The sequence below is a fragment of the Chrysochloris asiatica genome, unplaced genomic scaffold, assembly GCF_000296735.1.
Source record: "Chrysochloris asiatica unplaced genomic scaffold, ChrAsi1.0 scaffold00047, whole genome shotgun sequence".
Classification (NCBI taxonomy): Eukaryota; Metazoa; Chordata; class Mammalia; order Afrosoricida; family Chrysochloridae; genus Chrysochloris; species Chrysochloris asiatica.
This window is the reverse complement of record NW_006408565.1, coordinates 19,259,407-19,278,383: the sequence shown is the minus strand read 5'-3', so window position 1 is coordinate 19,278,383 and position 18,977 is coordinate 19,259,407. Positions and strand designations below refer to the sequence as shown.

General features: G+C 43.8%; 1 protein-coding gene across 1 annotated transcript in view; it reads left to right on the top strand.

Annotated features, from left to right (window-relative positions):
* Nucleotides 1-18,977, top strand: part of VWA5B1 (von Willebrand factor A domain containing 5B1) — a 74,841-nt gene that overhangs the window by 41,115 nt on the left and 14,749 nt on the right. The window contains exons 11-15 of the mRNA XM_006862356.1: nucleotides 1,427-1,612; nucleotides 5,977-6,145; nucleotides 7,193-7,383; nucleotides 16,661-16,862; nucleotides 17,231-17,530. Coding sequence (XP_006862418.1) covers nucleotides 1,427-1,612; nucleotides 5,977-6,145; nucleotides 7,193-7,383; nucleotides 16,661-16,862; nucleotides 17,231-17,530 — 1,048 coding nt within the window. The remainder of the gene's footprint in view (nucleotides 1-1,426; nucleotides 1,613-5,976; nucleotides 6,146-7,192; nucleotides 7,384-16,660; nucleotides 16,863-17,230; nucleotides 17,531-18,977) is intronic.

The window sequence follows — 18,977 nt, the reverse complement described above, 5'->3', positions numbered from 1 at the left end:
CTGCCAAAAGAACCAATAGATCTGTTTTGGAAGAAGTGCAGCCAGAGTGCACCTTGGAGGCCAGGATGGCTAAGCTTCGTATCTCCTACTTTGGACATATTGTCTGGAGGAAACAATCGCTGGAGAAGGATGTCATGCTGGGTAGGGTGGAGGGTCAAAGAAAAAGAGGAAGACCCCCAACAAGATGGATCAGCCAGGTGGCATCATTGATGGACTCAAGTGTGGCAGCGGTAGTGAGGTTTGCCCAGGATCGAACATTGTTTCGTTCTGCTGTGCATGGGGTCGCTATGAGTCGGTTCTGACTCGATGGCACCTGACAACAACAACAACAACATTCAATCTGTATGCTGAGCCTTTAATCCAAGAAGATGGATTATATTAAAAAAAAAAAAAAAAACATGGCATCAGGAAGACTCATTGACAACCTATGATATGCAGATGACACAATCTTGCTTGCTGGAAGTGACTTGAAATACTGATGAAAATCAAAAACTACAGACTTCAGTATAAATTGCACCTCAATGTAAAGAAAACAAAAATCTTCGCATCTGGGTCAATAAATAACATCATGATAAATGAAGGAAAGATTGAAGCTGTCAAGGATTTCTTTTTGCTTGGACCTACAATCAATGCTCATGAAAGCAGCAGTCAAGAAACCAAACGGCATACTGCATTAGGCAACTCTGCTGCAAAGGGCCTCTTTAAAGTGTTAAAGAGAAAGATGTCAGCTTGAGGACTATGGTGCACTTGACCTAAATCATGGTATTTTCAATCACCTCATATGCATGTGAGAGTTAGACAATTAATTAATGAGGAAGACTAGAAAAGAATCGAAGCATTTGAACTATGGTGTTGGTGAAAAATAGTGAAGTACCATGGACTGCCAGAAGAAATAAAAAATTAAAAAAATTGTGTTGAAAGAAGTACAGCTAGAATGCTTCTTAGAAGCAAGGATGGAAAGACTTCATCTCTCATACTTTGGATATATTATTGGGAGAAGCCAGCCCCTGGGGAAGGATAGCATGCTTGGTAAAGTGGAGGGTCAATGAAGCAAAGAAGAAGACCCCCAACAAAATGGATTGTCACAGTGACAGCAACAATGTGCTCAACCATAACAATTATAAGGATAATACAGGACCAGGCAGTGTTCATTCTGCTGTGCATAGGGTTTCTAAGAGTCAGTACTGACTCAATGGCACCTAATAATGATATAACTTGCTTAGAGAAGATGATAACAAAGATCTGTTCCAACTCTGACTCTCTAGGAATCTATTGGTCAGAGTTGTGTTCACTGCTGAGCAAGCAACCTGTAGCTTGTCATTCCCTTCTCACATTCCCACTTATTCAGACTCAACGGGTCTTAATGCTCCTAATCTGCACCCCTACACACTCATACCCCCAACCTGTGTTTTGACCTTACACACAGATGGTTAAATCCTTGAAGAAAGCCATGGCCCCAGTCCTGAGTGATGTGACTGTGGAGTGGGTCTTCCCTGAGACCACTGAAGTTCTGATCTCACCTGTCAGCACCAGCTCCCTCTTCCCTGGAGAACGGCTGGTGGGATATGGCATTGTGTGTGATGCTTCCTTGTACATCTCCAATCCCAGATCTGTAAGTATCCTCGAAATTTCAAGGACTAATGGGGGCCCAGAACCCATGCCTATAAAGCCATCCTTAGCTGGAATGATTTCACTCATGGAAGTTAGGAACAAGTTGGTACTATGTTTACAGTTGTGGGGTATAATTGCCTGGCCAGAGACATTGTCATGGTGGTACCTTTTTGGTAGAGGCCACCATCACAAAGTGTAGTTCTCAGAATTTCTGCAGCAGAATCACTTGGACAGCTTGCATAAAAAACAGAGCCTAAGCTCTGCTATTGAATAAGAATCCCTAAGGGTTAAGTCCAGGAATCTGAATTTTACATAATTTCTTTTAAGTAAGTCTGATGCACACTTCATATCTCCTTAGGTGAGTTTGTGTTCTATGTATTTATGTAAATAACTGCATTTTATGTGGTGGCAGAAGAGGGATAAAGTAAGGGACTTCTTAAAGGGAGGGAAAAATCTTGCTGAAATATGGCAGATTGCCTGGGAAACTGTTCCCTTGCCCATCTTTCATTGTTAGTGAATCTCTCTACTCTCCCCTCGAAAGATTTCCCATTTTGTTTTGTTTTCCAGCAGGATCCACAAAGTCAAATGCCTAGAAGGATCAGGCAGGTATGAAATGAATGAAATCAATATAAAAATAAAAGGTGCAACTGCCATGATGAATGGCCATTATCACTGAGTTCATAATTGGTGGGAAAAAGAAGTGGTGGCAAAGATGGCAAATTGAATAGCATATGCCCTGTCTAAATTGAAGAAGTCCCTACTTGGCTTCAGAAAACTGTTGTCATGCAGGATTGTGAGCCCTGTGCTAAATGTGCATCCAATTTTTCAAAAGACATTGGAATTTTATGTGAAATTTCCAGAGTTTTGAATATTGAGAACAATGATGAAGGTAATAAGTCAGAACCGACTGGACAGCATACCACTACACCATGATCAAGGTAACAGTTCATGTGTTATGGAGAGTGTAGTATTGAACTAGAGGGACTAAACAAAATGCTGGTTAACAGTCCAAGACCCAGAGGTGTGACAGGAAATGGATCATCAACAGACCCTACCATTTGAAGGGACCCAACAAAGTCATCATATCTCTTCTCTTCTTACCCATGAGACTGGCAACATTTTCATCTGTTACTGGTAGGGATTTGGGGTAAAGGATGTAGTCATCCCTTGTTGGTGTAAGCATAACTTGCCAATCTAACAGTATCTAATAAATATAGAAATACATATATCTTTTAACCAAGAAATCCTTCTCCTAGGAATCCAGTCCTTAGAAAGAAAGGCAATGCACTGGATTTGTGTCCAAATATTTGTTGTAGCATTTTTAATGATGCCAAGAATAAATGGCCACAAAATGAATGTTTAACAATAGAGGGTGGTGGAATATTGGACTTCTGGTGTGGTGCCATGGGATCAGCACTGGACTGTGAACCACAAGGTTGGTGGTTCAAACCCACCAGCTGCTCCTTGGAAACCCTGTACAGGGTGTACTCTCTATGAGTAGGAATCAACTCGACAGCACTTAACAACAACAACGAAGGTTTAAAAGGATGATTCACATGAGAATTTTCCTAAAAGTTATTAATTGCAAAACTCAAATCCAGTTGTTGTCAAATCAATTCCAATTCAGTGTAATCCTATGTATGTCAGAGTAGAACCATGTTCCACAGAGTTTTCAATGACTAGTTATCAGGAAGTAGATGGCCAGTCATTTCTTCTGGATGGGCTTGAATCTCCAACCTTTTAGTTAGCATCTTAGCACATTAACCATTTACACAACCTAGAGACTCCTTGAAAAATTCAAGATACTGGTAAATGTAAGTAATAAGATCCAGTTTTTGCAAAGTGAAAATGATCCTGTAACCGCAAAAGGAGTTTATTCATCACCTGCCACTAACACAACCATCATTTAGAGACAGGACTCAGAACAAAGAGCAAAGCATTTGTTGTATATCACTACACAAGAGGACAGAGGAGCTGGAATAGCCCAGATCAGCCTCTCTAACTAGAGGGTAGCCTGGAGTTTCTAAGGCAAGAATATCAAGATCCCAAAACTTGTGGTCAGGCATCATATTGTTTTTTCTATTTCAGTAGTTACGACAATTGGGTCAGAAGTTAGAGTATTTGTGTCCCGAACATAGTGACTGTTTCAGCAATTCCTATTTGCTGATTTTGCATTTGTTCTTGGGAGAAGAATTGCCCCCCTCATTTGAGCCACAAGTTCTGCTTTGTAGATTGAAAAGGAGTAATTAATTATGGGATGTTAGCTAAGGAGGGAGTTAAATTTTAACTATAACTACTATTTTCAGATGGCTATTCAAGTTTGTGTGGATCAGCATTGGACTGCAAACCATAAAGTTGGCAGTTCAAACCCACTGGCAGCTCCTTGGACACCCTATACAGGGTCGCTATGAGTCGGAATTGACTCAACAGCACTTAACAACAAATAAATTCAGGTTTTGTTTTACTTTAGGCTAGTTAAAACTTTTTTGTCCCCCCATTTCTCAGTATCCCAATTTCAATCCCCAAAAGTTTATCTACTTTATAGAGAATTAGATAGAGACATGTACACATATCATGGAAAAAAGGATGGAGAGAACATATGGTTCATTTTGTTCATTTTTATTAGCTGTTTTGGGACAGGAGAAGCATTTATAATTAATTTTTTTAAAACCCATAAAGAAAGACATAAAAAATTAAAAGTAACAATAACAACATAGAATTACCATATAACCCAGCAATTCCACTCCTAGGTAAATACCCAGAAGAATGAATAACTGTGACTCAAACCGACCCATGTACCCAATTGATCATTGAGGCATTATTCACAATAGGGAAAGCCTGGAAACAACACAAATGCTCATCAACAAGACGAATGAATGGATAAACAAACTGGGGTATATCTTTACAATGGAGTATTATACAGCCATAAAGATGGATGAACCTGGAAAACATTCTACTGTGTGAAATCAGTTAGGCACGAACAAATGCTGTGCTATCCCATTAAATGGAATGTCTAGGATAGGTAAATCTACCAAGATAAAAAGATTAGTTATGACCACTGGCTGTGGGTGGTTAAAGCATAAAGGTCAGCAATTTCTCTTCAATGTGGGAGAGAAAAGATCTGGCAATCTGCTCCCATAAAGATTGCTGTTATTGTTGTTAAGGACCATGGAGTCAGATCTGACTCGTAGCGACCTTGTATAGGGTTTCTGAGGAGCAGCTGGTGGATTTGAACCACTGACCTTGCAGTCAACTGCTTATCCTACAACGTCACACCAAGGTTCCCATAAAGATTGTTGTTGTTTTTATGTGCCATGGAGTCAGTTCCGACTCATAGCGACCCTGTACAGGGTTTCCGAGGCTATAAATCTTTATGAGAGCAGAAAGCCTCATCTTTCTCCCACAGAACAGCTAGTAGTTTCGAACTGCTGACCGTGAGATTAGCAGGTCTATTTGTAACCACTTTGCTATAGATTACAGCCTAGGAAACCCTATGAAGCAGGTCTACTTTGACACATGGGATCACTGTGAGTCACAATTAACTCAGTAACACCTAACAGCAACAACAGGGGCTAGAGGTGAGAGAAATAGGGAATTAGGGAAGGGGCAAGTCAAATCACACTTGGGATACTCTGTATTACAAAGTAGATTCATCAAAACACAGACAGGAGTTAATCCCTAAATACGTAGTAAGTGTTGTTGCTAAGTGCCATTGAGTAGGTTCAACACATAGTGGCCCTGTACAGGGTTTCCAAGGAGCAGCTGGTGCGTTTGAACTGCCAGCCTTGTGGTTCTCAGTCCAGTATTGATCCTATTGCATCACTTCAGGAGTAAGATTGTTATTGAGTGGTGTCAGGTCAGTTCTGACTCATAGCAACACGTATAGTGTTTCCAAGACTGTAAATCTTTCCAGGAGCAGAAAGCCTCATCTTTTCCCCAGGTATTAAGTATTTAACTCTTATGAAAAAAAATGTAAATAACATAAGTGATATGAAAAGACAATTCCATTTGTCATCTCCTGAACAGAAAGCTCAAAACCCAAGCCCACTGCCATGAAGTCTATTCCAACTATTGCAATCCTGTATAGGGTTTCCTAGACTGTAAATCTTTATGGGGGCAGATAACCTCATCTTCCTCCCACAGAGCAGATGGTGAGTTTGAACTGCCAACCTTTACATTAGCAATCAAGTGCTTCTCCTACACCAAAGTCTGCCTAAATTGCCCAAGCAGACAAAAAACTTGCCTATAATGCCAGTTCTTCAGAAATAGAACCCCACCCCCTCCTCTCACACTTCTTGCTACCTCCTGGAAGTGCTTCCTAACATCTAGCCTCATTCCCAGTCTATTTTTGATTCCCCTGTCTAGGACAAGAGGCGACGGTACAGCATGCTGCGTTCACAGGAGTCTGGCAGCTCTGTCTTCTACCAGTCACAGGACGAGGGGCCCAGCCCAGACAGCAGAGACTACACCAAAAGCTTGGGGGCACCCTTCAGCCTGCAGACCAAAAACTCCTGGAAGTCCACCACCAACCCTAGTGAGTCTCCTGCTCTGTGTGCCTGCTCCCCTTTGCAGAAAGGCACCGAGTGCTGCCTTTTATTGAGCACTTACTATGTGCTAAGCATTTTATAACAATTCCATTGACTCGTTCGCAGCTGTAGAGAGGAGTACTCTTGTACCCATTATACAGATCAGAAAACTGAGGCTTGGAACTTGAAAGAGATTGTTGTTAGTTGCTATCAATTTGACTCCAACTCATGGTGACCTTACATATAAAAGAACAACGTGTTGCCGGGTCCTATGCCATCTTTGTGCTCGTTAGCATGCTTAAGTCTATTGTTCGGCTTTTGTGCCAGTCCTTCTCCTTGAGGGTTTCGCTCCGTTTCTCTGGCCTTCCACTTTACCAAACACGATGTCCTTTTAATAGAAACTGGTATTTCCTGATGATATGTCTAAATTAAAGAGCAGAAATCTTACCATCTTCGCTTATAAGAATCATTCTGACCCAGCTAGGGTCTAGACTGGTTGACTCCAAAGCTAGTGTTAGTTTCCATTTGAAGGAAGTGAGTGGCCACTTACTAAGGGTGGATACTGAGTGCAGCCTGGGAAGCAAAGGTGACTCCCTCATGACCCCCACCCTTCAGGAGCTTTCCATCTAGTGTGAGAATCTGGCCAGCCTTGACTCAGAGAGAAAGCAGAGCAGAAAAGCCCCAGAGAGGCACATCTGGTGGAGGAAATCACCAAAGGCTTGATGAGGAAAGGGACAGGGGACCCCAGGCAGCACACACTACCTGAGCAAAGGTGGAGCGGTATGGCACCTAGAAAACATAACTACAAACAGTTGGCTCATATCATGTGTTCAGCGCATATGGTACTTAAAAAAGGAGTAGCTAGAAAGATGGACTACAGTCAGATAGGGCAAGGGTTCAAATGTCATATGAGGTATTACACATATTTCAGTTGCCAAGCAGTGGGAAATTTCAGATGTTTCCAAGCAGGAAAGGAGCATGCAAACCCATCTCTCTTTTTCCCTACTGTCCTCCACCCTCGTGGCTTCCCTGCCACCACCCCACCCCTACCCCAGATTTGATCCTATCCCAGCGAAGGAGGGCATACAGCACCAACCAGATCTCCAACTCTAAGCCCTCTCCAAGGGCTGCCACGGCCAGCGATCCCACAGCAATGGCCAGGAAATACCCACTCCGGAAAGCCAAGCTGCAGGACCTTACCAACCAGACCAGCAAGGATACCCAGCGGTGGCAGATCAATTTAAAGGTACTCAAGCCAGGAAGTCTGGGGAGGGATTGTGGTGGCCATGCATGGGGATAACGATGTCTCCTACTCCAACCACAAGGACAGGTCTGTCCACAACTTATATTGGGAAGTGATCCACTCTTCTTCCCTTTTCTGGACCTTCTTCTGCCTGACCCCTAGCACCATCTTCCTAATAATGATACCCAACATTCTATGAGGTCACTTGACCCATCTAGGTGCACCACTATGTAAGTGGAGCACTCTTCCAGAGGTACACTAATAAGCAATGGAGAGCTTAGGGCAACACCTGGCACACAGTAAACCAAAACACCCAACTGGTTGCCAAGCAGTCAGTTTGAAACACCATGTATAGGTGTCCTATAAGTGGACACTCTATTTTGGTAAGAACTCTGGACAGGCTGACTTCTTCTTCCAATAGTCAGAGAGCATTCCCATCCACTCAGGAGTATGAGGCTTATACAGATATGGAAATACTGGGAAAGTAGCAAGTAACTTAACAAGGGTCACAGGATCAGGGAATTCTAACCCAGGTGCCTCTGCCTTCAAAGCCTTCACTTGTCGCCTTCCTGCTCCCCCACCTGCAACCTGCTTGTCTCACATTGTTCCTCCTACAAATCCCAGGGGTTGCACATTCACTCAGAAGAGCAATGATTTGAGAGCTAGAGCCCCAGCAGGTATGGCCACCCACTGTCCTGCTAACCCAGGGTTTATCAATCTCTGCACCACTGACATTTGTTGTTGTTAAGTGCCATCGAGCTGTTAAGTACTGACACATAGTGACCCTGTAGAGGGTTGCCAAGGAGTGGCTGGTGAGCTTGAACCACTGACCTTGCAGTTCAAACCAACCGTGCAGTCCAGAACATTAACCGCAGCGCCACACCAGAGAATTCTTTGTTTAGACTCTCTGGGTGGTGTAAACAGTTAATGTGCTCAGCTGTTAACCAAAAGGTTCTAGGTGTGCATCCACCTAGAGGTACCTCAGCCTCAGAAACCCTGTACAGGGTCGCTATGAGTCAGAACCGACTCCACGGCACATTACAACAACAACAATCTACTTCAAATACATCAGCCACTGAAAACCCTGTAAAGTATCGCTCTACTCTGGCACAAATAGAGTTGCTGTGAGTCACAATTGATTCAACAGCACCTGATGGGTTAGTTCTTCATTGTGATGGCTGTCCTGTGCACTGTATAATGTTTACCAGCCTCCTTGGCCTCTACCCACTAGATACTAGCAACAACATCACCCTTCCCCAGAGTTGTGACAAGCAAAACTGTCTGCAGACATGGCCAAATGTCCCATAGGGGAGGGAGGCAAAATTATCTCTGATTGGTTTTGTCTGCAGGTTTTATCTCACTTGCTTAAGAATGTAGCCTTTATACAGATTTGTCTTTGAGACGCTGGTTCTACTAAAAAAAAAAAAAAATAGTCTTTCACTCCACTCTGGGTATCTAATTCCAGCTCAACCAGCACCCTTCACCTTTGGCTCAACAATCCTGCCACATATACACTTGTTAATGAGATCAACCACTCCCTGAGGAGCCCTGGTATGGCGATGTACTGGAGTTAATGTACTGGACTGCAAAGTCAGTTTGAACCGCAAGGTCGGTGGTTCAAGCTCATCAGCTGCTCCTCAGAAACCCTTTACAGAGTCGCTATGGTTCAGAACCGACTCGACAGCACTTAATCACAACCACAACCACTCCCTAAGGGCAGAGACAATGCCAACTGGTCCCTGCGGTGACTCTGCTCCTCAAATACGTTACAAAACTTCTCTGAACACCAACTTCTTCAACTATGCAAGGAGAATGCTTTGTGCCACTATTTATTGGGAACCAGCTCTAAATGGCACTCTCTTCCAGGAATTGGCTGACAAGAGGCAAAGTGCCTGGGGCAGCAGCACTGGTAGACAGCTGCCAGTTGCTTTTGAGTAGATGGCAATCTCATGTTGTCAGAGTAGAACTGTGCTCTATAGGATATTTGATGACTGATGTTTCAGATTTAGACTGCCAAACCTTCCTTCTGAGTGTTTTAGGGGGACTGGAACACCCAACCTTTAGGTTAGCAGCCCAGAGCATTAATCATTTGCACCACACTGGCACACATAAATGGCAGCTCTGTCTTGGCAAGAGTTCTGAGCAAGCTGACTTCTCTTCTCTCCATGCTGTTCAACCCATCTTTGCTCATTTCTCCCTCAGCTCATCTGTTTTCCTCTCCCTGTCTCTGATTCTCCCCAACACACTTGCAATCACACACACACAGTCACTGCAACCCCTGACAGAGTGAAAGTCTGGATCTTAGGCTACTCTGTTGCCAAGAAAACCACAGCAGCTTCTGTCCCTGTCTTTGTTGACCCAGACTAGTGATGATGATGGAGCAGAGGTCCAGGGAATCCCAGTTTCTCATTGGGGCAGGGGGATGGGGAGAGTTAAGTGGTCACCTGGGATGGAGCAGCTGGGCCTGAATACCAGTTCTTACTGAAACCATCCTGAGAGTTGTGAAGCCTTTCCTCCCATACCTTTGTCCACCCCCAACCCACTCCCATCAAGTCAACTCCAACTCATAGTGATGCTGTTTAGGGTTTCCAAGGAGTGGCTGGTGAGTTTGAACTGCTGACCTTGTGGTTCAAGCCAACCTGCAGTCCTGTGCTTTATCCCAGTGAGTAAAGAAGGTGTTCGAAGAGCTGATGCATTTTAGTTATGGTGTTGAAGGAGAACATTAAAAGTACCATGAACTGCCCAAAGAACAAACAAATCTGTGTTGGAAGAGGCACAGTCACAAGTCAGGAGTGCCAGACTTTGTCTCTCACAGTGCAGATGTCTTACCAGGAGAGGCCTGTCCCTAAAGAAGGATATCATGCTTGTTAAGTGGAGGAGGGTCAGTAAAAAAGAGGAAGACCCCCGAGGAGATGGATTGGCACTGTGGCAGCAGCAAGGGGATCAAGTGTAGTAGTGATTGTGAGGTTGGTGCAGGACCATGCAGTGTTTCGTTCTGTTGTGCAGTTGCTATGAGTTGGAACTAACTCGACAGCACCTGACAAGAACAGTAGTGCTGTAGGTTAAGCACTGGACTGCCAACTTCAAGGTCAGAAATTCTAACCCTCCAGTAATTCCATTGGAGAAAGGTGAACCTATCTGGTGTTGTAAAGATTTACTGAACCAATTCAACAGCACTTAACAAAAACACAACAACTTTGCCATGAAAATACCATGGCTTAGGTCAAGTGTACCTTTGTCCTCAAACTGGTATCTTTGCTCTTCAACTCTTGAAAAAGGTGTTGTGCAGCAAATTTGCCTAATGCAATATGTTGCTCTATTTCTTGACTACGGTTTTCATGAGTGTTGATGGTTGATCTGAGCAAAATGAAGTCTTTAGCAACTTCAATCTTTTCTCCATTTGTATGGATGTTATATATTGGTCCAGTAGTGAGGATTTTTGTTTTATTTACATTGAGGTGCAACCCATACAGAAAGCTGTGGTCTTTGATCTTCATCAGTAATATTTTAAGTCCTCGTTGCTTTCAGCAAAGTTGCATCATCTGCATATCGCAAGTTGTTCATAAATCTTCCTCCAATCCTGATGCCACCTTCTTCTTCATACAATCCAGATTCTTGGATTATGTGTTCAGCATACAGATTGAGTTAGTATGGTGAAAGACTACTACCCTGGCACACACCTTTCCTATTTTTAAACCATTCAGTGTCCCCTTGTTCTGTTTAAACAACTGCCTCTTGGTCTGTGTACAGGTTTCTCATAAGCACAATTAAGTGTTCCAGAATACTCATTCTCCTCAATGTTGTCCATGGCTTGTCATGATCCACACGATCAAAAGCCTTGGCATAGTCAATAAAGCACAGGAAAACATCTTTCTGGTGTTGTCTGTTTTCACCCAAGATCCATCTGACATCAGCAATGATATCCCTTGTTACACATCCTCATCTGAATTTGGGTTGAATTTTGGCAGTTCCCTATCAATGTACTGTTGCAGCCATTTTTTTAATTATCTTTAGCAAAATTTTATTTGCATGTGATATTAATGATATTGTTGGATGATTTCTGCATTCCATTGGGTCACCTTTCTTTGGAATAGACACAAATATGGATCTCTTCTCATCAGTTGGCCTGGTAGCTGTCTTCCAAGTTTCTTGGCGTAAATGAGTGCGTCCAGTGCTAATTAAGTTTGTTGGAAGATTTCAATTTGTGTTCTATGAATTCCCAGAGCTTTGTTCTTTGCCAATGCCTTCAGTGCACCTTGCACTTCTTCTTTCAGGACCATTGGCTCTTTATCATATGCTACCTCTTCAAATGGTTGAACATTGTCCATTTCTTTTTGTTACAGTGACTCTGTGTATTCCTTCCATCTTCTTTTAATACGTTGTGCATCATTGAGTATTTTGCCCATACAGTCCTTCAAGTTGAGACTTGAATTTCTTCTTTAGTTCTTTAAGCTTAAGAATTGTTGAGCATATTCTTCCCTTTTGCTTTTCTACCTGCAGGTCTTTGCACACCTCATTATAATACTTGACTTTTTCTTCTTGAGCTGCTCTTTGAAATTTTCTATTCAGCTCTTTTCAAACCTACTCATTTCTTCCATTTGCTTTAGCTATCTCTACACTGGAGAGCAAGTTTCAGAGTCTCTTATGACACCATTTTGATCTTTTCCTTCTTTCTTGTCTTCTAAATGACCTGTTGCTTTTTTCCCATATGATGATCTTCATGTCATCCCATAACTCTTCTGGTTTTTGGTCATTAGTGTCCACTGAATCAAATCTGTTCTTGAGATGCTCTCTCAATTCAGGTGGGATATGTCCCAGGTCATATTTTGGCTCTTGTGGACTTGTTTTAATTTTCTTCAACTTCAGCCTGAACTTGGATTTGAGCAACTGATAGTCTATTACGCGTTCTGCCCCTGGCCTGTTTTGGTTGATGATAAGGAGCTGTTTCACTGCCTTTTCCCACAGATGTAATCAATTTTATAACTTTGTATTTCATCCGGTGAGGTCCATGTGTATAGCCATCTTTTATGTTGTTTTAAAAAGGTATTTGTAAGAAACAAGTCATTGGGCTTTCAAAATTCTGCAATGCGATCTCCAACATCATTTCTATCAAACGAAGGCCATATTTTCCAATGATCCTTCTTCTTTGCTACCAATCTTTGCATTTCAATCGGAAGTAATTATCAATACATCTTGATTGCATGTTTGATCAATTTTAGACTAAAGAAGTTGGTAGAATTCTTCAATTCATCATTATTGGCTTTAGTAGCTGGTGGGTAAATTTGAACAATAGTGGTATTAATTGGTCTTCCTTGCTGTTGTTGTTAAGTCCCTGACTCATAGGTGTACCCTGCTGGTAATTAAAATAGTGGTGGCATAACATCCAGCGTCACAACAACACGCAAGCCACCACAGTATGACAAACTGACAGACGAGTGGTGGCCAGCACCACTCAGGAGCCTTAATATTTATATATCAGAGTTTGAACTAAAAACCTTCAAACAGTTCAGTTGAGACTACAGTAAAACTAAGTGTTCTCCTTCCCTGTGCCTAGTTTTCTCCTAGAAATATTACATATTCACACACATATACAATGTACATATGCATGTGTATATGTTTTAAAAAATCATATTGTAAGGTTGCTCTCCAATTTACTTTATATTGTCTTTTTAATTATTTTATTTCCACAGACAGTAAAATTACTCTTTGCTGAATAGTTCTATGAGTTTTGATAAATGCATCTATTCATGTAACAATCACCACACTCAAAATATGAATTCACTATTTTAAAGTAAGTGTCATCTGGAACATCACTCTGTACTGGTACGATGAGATATACATGCTCCTTGTTGTGTTGTGTTGTGTTGTGTTGTGTGGTATTATATTACATTTGTTGGTGTTGTTAGTGCCATCAAGTCGGTTCCAACTTATAGCGACCCTGTATAGGGTTTCTGAGGAGCAGCTGGTAAGTTTGAAACACCAACCTTGTGGTTCAAGCCAACCTTGAGGTCCAGTGCTTATCATAGAGCGCCATACCAGGACTCCATTATATTACATAGATGCCACACCAGGACTCTTTATACTACATTGTTTCTGTTGTTAAGTGTCATCGAGTCGGTTCTGACCCATAGCGGCCCTGTATAGAGTTTTTGAGGAGCAGCTGGTGAGCTCCACTGACCTTGCAGTTCAAATGGCTTTGCAGTCTGACGCGTTAACCCACAGCGCCACACCGTATATTACATGTTGTTGTTAAGTGTCATTAAGTTGGTTCTAACCCTGTATAGGGTTTCCAAAGAGTGGCTAGTAAGCTTGAACCCTGACTTTGCAGTTCAAATGAATTTGCAGTCCAGCGCATTAACCCACAGCACCTCACCAGGATTCCCATTTGCCAGTTGCTATTGATGGACATGGAGTACTGCAGGATAAGCACTAGACTGCTAACTGCAAGATTCAAACCCACCAGCCACTCCTCGGAACTGACACCATGGCACTTAACAGCACCATTGATGGACATGCATTCCCTTGGTGTTATAAATGATTAATGCACTCAACTGCTAACCAGAGGGGGATGATTAGAAGTTCTGAGGAAGAAAGACCCGGTGATCTGCTCCCACAAAGATTACAGTTTACAAAACCCTACAGGGTCTTTCTACTCTGTCATACAGGGTCATATTAAGTTGAAAATCAACATACTAGCACCTACCAGACAACAATTGGTGGACATGGAGTCCCTGAAAGGCACAAATGGTTAACAAGATCAAGTGCTGATGAAGAAGTTGGAGATTTGAGTTTACTCAGCTGCGTCTCAGATGAAAAGCCTGGAGAACTACTTTTGAAAAAGCAGCCATTGGAAACCCTGTGGGGCACAGGTCTACTCTGATACATCCAGGTTTCTAGGAGTCAGAATTGACTTGATGGCAACTGGATTTTTTTTCATTGATGTTGTGGTTGTTGTTATGTGCTGTGGAGTCAGTTCTGACTCATAGCAACTCTGTACAGGGTTTCCAAGACTGTAAATCTTTACAGGAGCAGAAAGCCTCATCTTTCTACCGCAGAACAGCTGGTAGTTTCAAACTGCTGACCGTATGATTAGCAGCCCAATTCGTAACCACTACACTACCAGAGCTCCTTTTTAATTTATGACATTTAAATAATTCACAGATTTTCCACTTTGCAACAATTATACTTACACATAGATTTTTGCTCAGTCGTATGACTATTTCCACAAAATTAAATTCTAAAAGTGAAAGTACCAGGTCAACGGGGTATGTGCATTTTTCACGTAGATTGCTAAACTGCTCTTCCACAAACATGCACCACCTACCAACAATGCTTGAGAGCCTCTATCTCCTAGCTGACCACCCTGAGTGTCATCAAAGCTTAAATATTTACGAATCTCCAAGATGGACAATAGCAAAAAAGTAACCTGTTTCCGTTTACATTGATAAGGCATGCATGGATGGGTGGTTCAGTTGCAGAATTTACATAATCCATGCAGGAGACCCAGATTCCATTCCCAACAATAAACACCTCATGCACAGCTTGTCCATCACTGGAGTCTTGTGTGGGGCTATGGAGCTGAACAGCTGTAAGTGGAGCATCCAGCCTATGATGGAGTAGAAAGAAAGGCCTGGTTGCCTACTGACGAAAATCAGCCAATGAAAACCCTATGGATCCCAACGGCTCCATCTGAAACTAATCATGGGGATGGGGAAAGACCGAGCAACATTTAATTCTGTCGTCATGGGGTCACTGATTTAACCACAGCTAACAAATTTTTTATGAGATTGAGCATTTTTTCAGGGGTTTATTGGATATATTTTTCTACGAACTGTCTGTAAAAGCCCTTGACTCACTATTCAACTGAGTTTATTTTCCTCCAATGATTTACAAAAGCTTTTTGTTGAAACTGATCTGTCATGTGTGTTGCAAATATATTTCCCAGTTTACCACTTAACTTTTAAAAAAAATTTTGTACCAGCATAAGACTGTTGTTGCTGTTGTTAGGTGCCATGAAGTCAAATTCTGACTCATATCAACCCTTCCTACAACAGAACGAAACACTGCCCAGTCCTGTACCATCCTCACAATTGTAGTTAACACTTAAGCCCATTGTTGCTGCCACTGTGCCAATCCATCTCATTGGAGGGCTTTCTCTTTTTCTCTGACCTTCCACTTTACCAAGCATGATGTCCTTCCCCAGTGACTGGTCCCTCCTGATAATATGTCTTAAGTATGAAAGATCAAGTTTCACCATCCTGGCTTCTAAGAAGCATTCTGGCTGTACTTCTTCCAATACAGATTTGCTTGTTCTTCTGGAAGTTCATGGTACTTTCAATATTCTACTCCAGCACCGTAACTCAAATGCATTATTTCTTCTACGTTCTTCCGTAGTCATTGTTGTTGTTAAGTGCTATTAAGTGAATTCACACTGCCCCATTTCAAGCTCACCAGCTGCCCCTTGGACACTATAAGGGTCACTATGTGTCAGAATTGACTCAATGGCACGTAACCACAACAACAGAGACTTCCCAAGGCTGTGATCTTTACAGGAGCAGGTCTCTAGGTCTTGTCTTCCATGGATCAGCTGATGAGTTCAAACTGCTGATCTTTAGCCACCAAGTGCTTAGCCATCGCACCACCAGCGCACCTTAGCACAAGACTAACCAAATTAAATCAACAAAATAAAACAGAGAGTTCAGAAACAAAAGCAAATGTACATATAAGCTTTGTCAGGATAGCAGGGAGCTGAAAAAGTGTAGGAATTCAATGAACAAAGCATATATCCAATAAATGGTGTTCCAATTTGAGTCATTTGGAAAATGAAGTGCAAAGCTGGTTCCTATCTCCTTATACCAAAATAAAACTTCATGTGAATCAATAATTTCAACATATAACCATATAAAAAATGAAATCACAAAATTCTATAAAAAAAATTTTTTTAATAGGGAAAATCTTTCTAAGCATAACATATGAGAAGACATAAGGGAAAGGTTGGTAATTTTAACTACACAGACACACAAAGATTTAAACTCCATGGCAAAAAATCAAGTGGTATGGATTTACCATGGTTTTCCATGGTTTGAGATTGTTCGTGTTGATGTTTCTCATTGGCAATTGAAAGTGGGTCATGTCCTCCTGGGTACTAGAAGGGCAAATGCTAGGAAGGTCTGTTGTTAAGTGCCCAGGAAAAGAGCTGGGGCTAGGGACTGGGCATGGAGGGCAAGGGGGGTTCTAGCCACCTAGGCTCAGCTGCCTCTTCCTCCTCTTGCCCTCACAGCCCTTGCTGAACAGTGGCCTGGATCTGAGCCAGGGCCCCAAACTCCAGGGCCCAGGGGCCCGAAGGCCCTCTCTGCTACCCCAAGGCTGCCAGCCCTTCCTGCCCTCAGGCCCTGACTCCCAGACCTGGAGCCCCATGGGGGAGCTGAATCCTGGGTCCAGCCTGAAGCCTGCCTCAGAAAGCCGCAGCCCTGGGGACTTGGGTAAGTGCCCAGAGGGTCTGGAACTTGACTGAGGACAGGGCGGAATACTTAGCTGTGGCACAGCTGCAGGTGACAGGCTCTGTCTGCAGATGTCCATGTCTTTCCAACCTCACCAAACATATGGGCCCTGAAACTGCATTCTGTGCTCGCTCGTGGGTGCCCTCACCCCACCCTGTTTGGTCCCGTCAGGTAGACAGTCTTCCTAGGTTGTGGCCCTGTCCATCTCTTGAGAACAATCCCATCCCACCCCAGCTGTCCTCTGTTCCTTGGTAAGCGAGGGCTGACTTTGCTTAAGAAGAATGATGCCCTTTAAAAGTTGGCGATCTGTCTCCACGCTCTGTGCACGGCCCTGTCTCTCCCCACTCCAGAGCCGTCCCATCACCCCTCCTTCGCCTTTGAGACCGAGACATTCTCGGACTGGGAGCCCCCGGCCGAGTCCCGCAGTCCCACCACCCCAGGCCCCGTGGTAGGCAAGGCCGTGGTCAAAGGTTTGTGCGACAGCCAAAGGCTGCAATGGGAGGTGAGCTTCGAGCTGGGGCCCCCGGGCCGGGAACCCGACGGCCTGCAGGACGCCGACCTTTGGAGCGAAACCTTCCACCACCTGGCGGCCCGCGCCATCATCCGCGACTTCGAGCAGCTGGCAGAACGCGAGAACGAGATCGAGCAAGGTGAGCCCCCAACGACCCTTTTCGCTCTCCTTCCCCTGCCTCCCGGACTACCATCCTATTCACTCCCCATCCTGTTCACCTCCCAGAATCGTTTCCCACTCGGCTGGCCCACCCTTCCCTACAGCCCCGCCCTGCCCGGATGCTTTACACTACACACACACACACACACACACACACACACACACACACACGATCTTCCCTCCCACCCCCCCCCCCGCCCGCGCCCCCGCCCCAGCCTCCTCCCCATAGTCCCGCCCCTCCCCGGTCCTCCCTCTCCAAGCAGTCGGTCTCCCGCCCAAAGCAGAAACACGTCCCAAGATTCCCCACTTCCAGCCATTCCCTGCCCCCAACTTATTCAAGGCACCAATGGCGTCTCCATTTCTACACCCACCCCCCTGACCCTCCCTCTTCCTGTCCAGACCTTCCTTCTTATTTCCCTGTGCTTGTCCTCTGCAGCGCCCCCAGGAGGGATGCTGGGGAAAGGGCAGAACAATGCACAGTCCCTTTCACTGTTCTAGCTCTTCCAGGACCATGGCCTTTCCCAGAGAACTTTCTAGACCCTGGACCCTGTATAGCACAGCGAACAGCTCAGTGAACATGTCCCCATCCCTGCCAGTGAGGGTTTGACACCGGCTAGCACGGAAGCAGACATTAATGAGATAATTGATTATACAAATAATTAATCGAGTGCATTTGTCATAAATGCTGGGAGTCCTGGTGGCACAGCTGCTAAGCACTCAACTGCTAACCGGAAGGTTAACAGTTCAAACCCCGCATCTGCACTGTAGGTGAAAGATGTGGCCATCTGCTTCCAAAAAGATATTGTTGTTTTTGTTGTTAAGTGCTGTTGAGTGATTCCGACTCATAGCAACCCAGTATAGAGTTTCCTAAGAGAGGCTGGTGGGTTTGAACGACCGACCTGTGGTTCAAACCAACCTTAAGGTTGAGTGTTCATCCTATGGCACCACACCAGAACTCCAAAAAGATATACAGCCTAGGAAACCCTATGGGGCAGCTCTACTCTTTGCTGTAGGTTCCTTATGAATCAGAATCAACGGAATAGCAATGGGTTAAGCGCTATTAAGACACAGAGGAGTTCATGAGGTTGTATAATAGGATGGTGGTGGCGGTGACTGTTAGGTGCTGTCCAGTCAGTTCCATCTTGGAAACTGGCTATGACGATGATTTCTTCCATATCATGTGTGCCTCCACAGCGTCTAGTTTTGAACTCCACAGCGTCTAGTTTTGAACTACTTGATAACAAGATTCCTAATATGGTAGAATCTACATACATAGGAGTTGTGCCGTCAAGTTGGTTCCAACTCATAGCAACCCCTTGTACGACAGAACAAAACACTGCCCAGTCTTGTACCTTCCTCACAATCGTTACTGTGTTTGAGGCAGCTGTTGCAGCCACTGTGTCAATCTATCCACTTGAGGGTCTTCC